General features: G+C 40.5%; 1 protein-coding gene across 1 annotated transcript; it reads right to left on the reverse strand.

Moving 5' to 3' along the window:
* Positions 1-85: 85 nt before the first annotated feature.
* Positions 86-9,218, reverse strand: LOC108371440 (E3 ubiquitin-protein ligase highwire-like; the record flags this gene model as incomplete). Its single annotated transcript, XM_017627004.1, has 5 exons — positions 9,173-9,218; positions 6,309-6,422; positions 6,121-6,229; positions 487-3,433; positions 86-420 (listed from the first exon to the last, which is right to left on the reverse strand). Coding segments are annotated over exons 4-5 (3,231 nt in total), but the record flags the coding sequence as incomplete, so codon positions are not given.
* Positions 9,219-9,440: the final 222 nt, after the last annotated feature.

Here is a 9,440-nt window from a genome sequence, read left to right on the forward strand (position 1 = left end):
GGTGTGGAACCTATGAAATGAAAATATAAAAAATAGACAACATGTAAATATGGAAGTCTAGTCCACAGCTCCCTGCGGAATTTACAGCCCAATACTTACTGCCGAATTTCCCACTCATACGCAAACCAATACGACTATTCCGCGCCGAATCGCCACGACTAGTGCTCGGCTTATTTAAATCGGTCATATTGAAGTGTTGGTGTTCAATCACAACGGGCATTTGTTGCGGCGACCGTTTATTGGATGCGCCCAAATTTAGTGAATTCATGCCAGCAGCAGCACTGTTGCCTGTGGCATTCAAAGTGGATGCGCTTGAAGAGAGCTCCAACAAGAAAGTGGCATTCTCACGCATGGTTGTATAAATTTCGGAATTCGCGATGAGTGTAGTAGTTTTTACGCCAAATAAATTCATTTCATTCGCTGAGAAGAAAAGAAAAAGGCAATTCGAAAATATTATACCAAACACAAATTCTGAACTTTTCTCACCCGTAAGTGTCACTCCCGGTACGCTATTTACGTTGTCTACATTCTTATTCGCTGCTATATATTTCTCTCTGCATTCGTCGCACATCAGAAACCAGCTGGATGCACCTTTACCACCTTCCCCACAATTGCCGGCCCAGCCTTCGCAGAAAATCCCCACCGAATTGTAACCTTTGCCCTTTGCGGATTTGCCACAACCCGGATGTACGATACGCATGTGGTACGTCACGGGTATCGGCAAAAATACTTCACACACCTCACACCATGAACCATCGTCCTTTTTCTTACGTCGCGATTTCTTCACCATGTCTCTATCGTTCGACTCTTGCTTTTCCTTGGCTTCGGCGCTCGGCTCCCGTGTCGGTGTGCCACCGCTTGCCTTCTCGCGCTCCACTATATTCGATTGCATCACTTGCACGCAGTTGGTGCACACCTGCTCCCATAGGTAGACGAGACAACGCAGCGCAGGCGGCAGCACAGTCACCACTTCGGACAGCGTGTGCAACTTCTGCTTCTCACCACTCTCTAATTCCTCGCCGCCACTACCAGCACCGGAGGCGGCTGCTAAATTTTTCCGATGCTTTCGGTTGTTCACCGACGAATTTCCACTCTTCGTAAGTGTCTCCAGCGTGGATGGTCTGATGTTCAAGTACGTACCCGCATTAGCCACCTCCACAGAATGGCGCTGTTGTGCTTTTTGCTCGCGTGACAACTGCAGACGACTGTCCTTCGAATCGCGCCTGGTCACAACTGTTGCGCCCTCTTTGGGTAGTGTTGGATGGAATTTCAAGAAGCTAGCGCAAGCCATAGCGTCGTGTACGAGTCCTTCATGCCAGAGGAAAGCAGCAAATACCGCGCGTATGCTTTCGGCCAACGATGGTGGCATGGCACGCTTGATGGGCCCAATGGCACTGCGCTTATTGGGCGACGGTTTGGATGCGGAAGTCGCTGCATTAAGTGAAGCGTTATTCTGATTTAACGGTGGTGGCCAGACGGGCGGGCTCGAGTCGTCCGTACTTGCGGTTGTGCTGGCTGTCTTCATTTCACCAAATAAGATCTGATCCTGCGTGGTCACGCCACCACCATTGGTAGTCGTGGTAATCTGCAACATGCTCATATCATCTTCAAGTTGCGCCAAATCTGGTTCCTTATGCGCTGCAGTAGCCTCAACAGTGCGATTGGAAGGTGATGTATTGCGACGTAAACTGGTCACTAATTTTCGAGGCGAATGCTTTGGTGTGGAAAGTAAAGCTGCTGTTTGCGATGGCGTGAAGCTGGTGACCCGAATCGTAGATATATCAAAAGTAGGTGTAGAATTTTCTGGCTGCAAAGCTTCTTCCTCTTTCGTGTTCTTCTGTGAGTGACTTGAATCTTGCGTAAGCGAACTGAATAGACCCGAAGTTTCTGATGCCTCCGTAGATTTTATGCTTACGCTTATCGAATCTGTTGAACCCTTACCGCTAGCGGCTGGTATTTGAACAGGACTAGAACTTTGTGGCGCATGCGTAGTATTACCATTACAACGCGTATCCTGCTGTCCGCCCATTACACGCACTAGCTCCCGCACCGATACCGATGACAAGCCTTCTGCGGCATCTGAACGTTTGCGCTGATGTTCTTTAGCTGGTGAGGGTGGTCCGCCACCAGCAGCCCCAGAGCCTGCGCCCTCCAACGCATCACCTTTAAACCATTTTTGTAACGCTTGCAGTTTAATGGCGCCACCGCCAACAACACCGGCAATGGCCGACCCGATCTGTGACGGACTTGTGTTTTGTAATGAGTGTAAAGACAAGAGATCGGCTTGCTGTTGTTGTGCTTGTTGCTGCTGCTGCTGTTGGGACGACGATGAGGTGGTGCTCGTCTGTGTCGAAGATTGCATATCAAACACTTTTTGTATTTCACTGTCCTCCGATTCAGATTTTTCAACACTCGGAAACAGAAATGGATTTGTTGAGGCGTGTGAAATATCCGAAGACTTCGGTGGCGTAAAGCGGCCATGTGAGAAGTCGAAGATCTTCTTGCAGGGTGACGTGGATTTCGACTTTGATGGTGATTCGATTGGTACCGGCGAAACGGGCGACTCAGCATTGTCTAGCAAAACTTTGGTGCGCGGCTTAGACAGCGACTTTCCGCCCCCGCTGCCACCAACCTGCATTGCGGTGGAAGTACCAACACCTACCGACACATCTGTGCCAGTAGTGGTAGGGGCTGTAGTAGTAGTTGCCGCCGCATTTGCTCCCGCACTATTCGAACTCGCCTCAGAGACTGGATGCAGCAATGTCCTGCCAAAGTGCTGATTATATTGCAAACACCATGCTTCAGTCGGATACCAGCCCATAGTGCAATGTTGACGTATCGACTCGGTTGAAAGCCGCAACCATACACCATCATCGTTCTCAATCTCATCGATGAACGAAATGACGCCATTCAACTTGATAATGCCCACTTGTTCGGACTGCAATGTGGGATGTGAGCGTATTCGCAAGCCAGCCGTATTCTTAGTGAAAAATTTCCGCAACTTATTTGGTGGTTGCGGTTTCTTCAGCGCTTGATTATGCGAAGGTGGCGGCAAACCGCCTTCCTTCACCTCCACCCGATATACTTCTTCCAGCAGAATACCATCAATGGTGACGGTAAGACAATAGCTGCCAACCGAGTTAGGCGTCCAGTGTACGCTAAATGTGCCATCTTCCATGTCTTGGGCATACAGCGTCTCAGTGACGCGCGTCTGTATGGGGCTGCTGAAGCGTAATTCTTCAAACGAATAATTGCCGTAAGGTTTCATGAATGTAATGGCTTTAAAGCACATTTTCTCTTTAATTGTTGGTTCGTAGTTTAGGCGCGGTGGCGGTGGAACACCACCATACGAAGTGTTGTCCGTACATGAGCCGCGTCTCATTTTGATGTTGCCGTTGCCAGAAGCGCCAGTCGGTATTGCTTTGATTTCGACCTGTTGGTACATATTTATGTATTTAAATGCATACGATAAAACAGATATTGAAGAAATGGAAAAATCCTTAAATACATAGATACATACATATGTACCTATGTCAGTACGTAGGTACAATCTTTGGAAAACGTTGAAGACGATAAATGAAAAATAAAATCGTATGTTGCACTGGAGCTATAAACTGTAAAAATTAATTAACGAATATGCTGCAATCTCCTTTGATTGCCCCCAATAAAGTTTCGGTTTGGTATTTATGCCGTAGATAAATTTTCAAAACTAAAGCAATTCAATAACTCAGTGAGAGGGAAGACCAGGGTGTTTGCAAAAAAAACTCCAAACGACTTGTCTGAAGGATGCGTCAAGCTAGATCGAGTATGCTGCGAACACAAAACATTCTGATTAGTAATTTTTTTTTTCAGAAAGCCGAATCTTGATATTTTAACTCGACGCTTAAGTTAGGCAGTCATTCAGATATCCCTATGGGAGGAGTTTTAAACCTTAAAATATTACCTGTTTCCTTCGCCGCTAGGCTGCAAATTCTTAGAAATTCGAATGTACATCTTTGAACAATGCATGGAAAGCCTTTGGGCTGAACAGGTTCAGTTAGGTCGCATGTTTTGCGAGAGTTTAAACTCTTTGTCGTCCCTTTAGTAAATTTCAATCGATACTTTGTCGATTCCCCTTTGCAGGCTAGACTTCACTTCAGTTGATTGCTGAAAGGTGTACACGCCCGCAAATTAAGTTATTCACAGTTCCTTCCAGATAGTAGTAGACTTTTGGTCTACCGCTAAATCTAGTTTGAGTCTTGAGTCTGCTATTATTTTTGGTAGTAAAAATCTGTCTGTCCATAGGCTTAGCAACATTGTAGCACTTTGTAAGTTTCTACATCCTGTCTTTCTGGCGTTACAAGGTAAGATCATGGCCGTTTGATTTTCTGTAGATAATTGGTATGCCTTCGCTAGATAGGCATCTAGTAGCACTGCCTTTTTGGCTAGCTCGTCGGTTCTTTCGTTATATTCAGCATCTTATGTCCTTCTTATTGCCTTTGTTTCCTTCCTATTGCCTTCGAACTATTTATCAAACAATTTATGAAGCAATTTATCTTCGAGTAGGTAGTATATGAAAGCAAAGCCTTAAAGGGTGCCTGACTAGTCAACATAAATGTTTATTCGCTGCAAAATATCTGCCGCTTTTCTTCTTGCCTAAATTTTATCTTCAAAGTCTGGCAGCTTTAAGGATCTGTAAATTTCCGGTTCAGAGCAGTAAACCATAGCCCATACTCCTGCGTCCATTTTCGAACCGTCACTGTAAACCTGCCCGAAATCATCTAGCACCTCCGCACACTTACGCCAACCACAAGCCTCTATTATAGCTCCAAAATACCTTACGAAGATCAGGTACGGGATCGCACAGAAGGATGGCGCTATACCACAATGATCATACGTACTGAATCCAAGTTGAAAACGGATCTCACAGACTCATGCTAAACAATATGGGAAATCTTAATTTCACATTGATCGCGTTAATTTTGAATAATTTTTTATTTTTTTGAGTGTATTACTCATTTTCTTCATACAAACAATTTGTTAAACATATATGTATGGAAGAAAATCCTCCAAGAAACATTGCCGAAAATCAATTTAAAACTTAAAATTTTTTCTAGAAATTCTTATTAAAAAGTTTTCAAATTAGATGAAACTTTGAAGAATTTTCATAATTTCCGCACAAATTTTTAAACTTGGATCTATTCGGTTTTTTAGAAGGTGCACTAAACTTAAAACAATAAACATTAAATTAAAAAAAATGCCAAACTTTTATTTTTCACCACTTTTTCCTTTTTATTTTTTATGGATATTTGAATTTGATCTCAAATCTCAATAACAAGGCCTTTTATTTTTATATACGTAGATTTACCATATTTTTGTAATATTTGTATCCTGTAGCATTAAAAACATTAAGCATTTGAACCGAACCGAACCGAACCGCGGTTCAGAAATACTCATGAATCGGTTCTTGAACCGGTACAAGCTTTTTCTGATTGGTTCGAACCACTGAACCGAATACCTGAATTAAACTAATGAAAGGGGTATTCATTTTGACTGGAAAAGGCCCATAAAACCCAAAAACTTCAAGTTATCCCTCTCTCGAAAATTTATTAAAAAAATTTTTAACTAAAGTGCTTTTGGCGCCGTTCGACAGCTTGGACGTGAAACGGATGACAAATTTTGCCAGTTCGGTTGATCGCGCTGCAGCGTTTCCAACTGTTAATGTCAGACAGCAAAAAAACATGGTATTACCATATTGAACAAAAGACACAAAAAAAGTAGGCATACATTTTATATCAAAAATTTGTTCAACCGAACATTAAACTTATATAAAAAGTGGTTCGGTTCTCATTTGTGGAAATTTAGGTTCGATGAATAGTTCAGTTAATTAGTAGTAAAAACGGCCAATCCGGTTCAAACCCGGTTCACGTGCCTGTTCCAAACATTTCGAGAAAAATTAGGCTCCAGAACACTTAAAGTATTAGAAAAAGGTTCTTTCCCTCAAAGGAATGTTTTTCTGTTTTTGGAACGACTTTCCTTCATACCTTATCAAGCGTGGTTTGGAGACAAAACATTTCGGCGTATCGGAAACACCATTTACCAAAAAAAAACAAAAACAAAGCAACTTAACAGGACACTAACCTTTAATTCGGGCACCAGCACAGCATCACCATATTGATCGCGTATAGTCACAGTAATCTGAGTTGGCCAGCCATAACGCAAAGGTTCGGTTATTGTGTTCAATTCGCATCTGATTGGAAACGTGACGGGGAAATTATTAAAAGAAAGGACTAGTTAAAATAAAGCAAATAAAAAAGTGAATGACTTACTTATTCGGATCGAGGCGTGATTCCGGTTGTAGCCAAGCAGCCAAACGAGCGCCAGATGAACCCGGTGCGCCACTAATGAAATCTTTAAGAAATTGACGTTCATTTGATTGAGAGCTGAAAGAAAAAAAAGAAATAAATTAATTGCTTCACACAATTACGCAAACGTATAGCATAAGATTTATTTATTAAGCAAATAAAGTAGTCGATTCACTTTACATTTAACAGGTGTAGTGGCTGTGAAAATTTAACGAATTAAAACCACAACGAGCGCACAACACACACAGCCAACGGCCAAGTAGATGAAAATGAAAAATAACAGCCATTAAAAGAAAATCTTCAAATCAGAATTTCATGTCTACAAATGGGAATTCTAATTGTAATTCCGAGCGCGACTGAGGCAATCATTATGAACAACAATTTGAAAACCATTTCTCTAACTGGCTCAGCGGCGGCATTCACCTTTGTTCTTTATGGTTTCTTTTTAAGATTTCATTTTAATACTTTTTTTTTTCAGAGCATTAACTACCTTACACGTGGATTGCTGTGGGAATAATAAAGCCTACCCTTTTAGCCCTTTTTGTGATAACAATAAATGCACTGCCTTTAGTTCACCGTCAAACTGTCTGTTCGCTGCTTCGAAGTTTCCAAGCCAACAGAAACGGCAATTAATAAAAGTTCGGCAGAGCCAAAAGCGTTAATACTACTTTTGTAGGCACATACTTTCAACATACATTTCTACAAACATACATATGTATGAAGTTTTTATATATTCCTATGCATTTGTGCAAATGTGTATGTACATATATGCGTCCAGCTATAAATTGGTAGTTATATTTTTTTCGGTTAACTTTATGGCTGCTCCCATCGTCGTACGTCACAAAGTCAGTGCAGTTAAAACGCACAACACCGCATATCCCGGCGTGCGCAGGCGCTGCTCTTTTCTTTTCAGTACATTTATTCCCTTCAGCCATCATATTTTTAGGCTTTGCCTCATAATCGCCGTACAATCACTGAGTTATTCCACAAATGATCAGTCCACAAAGTGATGGGAACGTGTCGTACGTGCGCAGACAAAGCAAATGGCTAGAGGAGAAAACAGGCTGTTTGACGTGCTTGGCACAATAGCAGGAGCAGTGATATTTCGTGCTACACACAAACACACACACACACACACACACACACACACACACACACACACACACACACACACACACACACACACACACACACACACACANCATCATACATACATATATACATACCCTGTAGTCAATATACCTTCTAGTAGATTAGCTGTTATACCTTGATGCAAAGTCTGACTAGTTCTTTAACAGGTGCATAAATATAAACTAATGCAGAAAATTTTAAATTTCGAGGTATCAATGCCACAAAGAAAAATTAAAATGGTTTTGCCCCCTCAACTGATTTAAGCTGATGCAGAGGCTGACTAGTTTGTCGTTTCATAGCTGCTACTACATGGCCTAACAATTTACAATTCGTAGCATATCTTTGTGTTAAAGATATCGGCTGCTAAATGAAAAAATAAAAACTTTGTAAATGAGCTACAAACAAAAGTGATAGTATGATTTAGTATTTTTCTCTGCAGGGTAGTTACTTCAGCCCACAATTTATGCGTGTATGTATGTATGTACATACATATGTACCTTGAAAAGTAGTAAATCGAACACGGAGTGCATGAATGAAGACTATAACCCGCGTCTGCGTAGCTGAAGCTGATCTCAGCTGGATATGTGTAGAACAAATTTGTGTTTTTATTTACCAGATTCAACTAAATGGGCAAATCTATACTTTTACACTGATAGCGCACAACTTTAGATATGTATATGTAAAGTGCCAAAATCCGATTCAGATTAACAAGTAAAAGAGTATAAGTTTGGGCGAAATCGAATTTTATATACCCGGTGCAGGTAATAAATATCGTCAAAAGTGGGCGGCGTCACGCCCTTTTTCCAAAAATATATAATAATCTAATTTTTTGCTCAGTGTTTATTGCAATAATATATGTTGTGTCAATTAGTTTCAGTAGTTACTGATTTATCACAGTTTTCCGCATTCGCATCCGCGGATGTCTAAAATTCCACATTCGCAACATCTCTAGTATGAATGTATGTATATAAAAAAATAGCTCTACTTTTAATGTAAATGCAAAAAAAAATCAAATTAGTACTCATAAAGAATGAAATTGAAGATTTCATATCTTTAAGATAAATAATCAATTTGGAGATATCGTTCAGATTTAATGGATGTGCAGCTCAAAAACCGTAAAAATTTAAAAACCGCACTTTTTCAAACCATTTGCAGGTCTCAGAAACGCAACCGATTTTGGATTAGGTGCTAGTTTTGAAAACATATTAAGACTAGGTTTTAAAAGCTGCATTGTCTAAGAAACGATAACAAACACTGCGAGCGACGTGGAGCGCAGTAAAAAAATTTTCATACAAAAAAAAAAGGTCTGTCGGAACAAGTTACCGACCCCTAAAAATGCTTTTATTTTAAAAATATTTGTAGATCAAATTACTTTAACTGGCATCGCAACCCAAAAACCCAAAAAAATAGTTTAAATACGCATTTACTATAACTTCAAAATGAGACTTTCTTCTGTTAAAAAACAAAAATTTGCGGATCAAAAGTTGTTAGTGAAAAGATATTCTGCCGGAATCCACAGTAAAATCATTCATTTTTTTTTTAACTTCGGTCCTAAAATTGCCCCGTCCTTTTCTAGGTGTTGTCGCCTTGAACAAAAATCTTCCTGAAGATATGTTTTTTACTGGATGGGTATTCATTTTAAAAGAATCCGCAAGAAAATTTACATATTTGCGAATACGCGTTTTTTTCCACCTTACCAATTGATTTACACTGTGAACTTATTATTTATGATAAGCAAATATTGGAAAAAATTTGTTGATCTTAACTATGTGGATGGATATTAATTAACTATGTGGATGGATATTAATTAGTTGTATGGTAGAGCACCGATCTTGACGATTTTCTAGGTAGACATTGTATGATTAATCACGAAATTTCTCTTTTTTTCTTTCGCCGGTTAAAATTTAACTTCTCGTTAAACAAATCCAAATTTGACCAGGAGTCAAAGCACCCGTTAACCGTTAA

Source organism: Rhagoletis zephyria, unplaced genomic scaffold, assembly GCF_001687245.7.
Source record: "Rhagoletis zephyria isolate East Lansing unplaced genomic scaffold, Rhagoletis_zephyria_1.1 Rzeph_scaffold_04989, whole genome shotgun sequence".
Lineage (NCBI taxonomy): Eukaryota > Metazoa > Arthropoda > Insecta > Diptera > Tephritidae > Rhagoletis > Rhagoletis zephyria.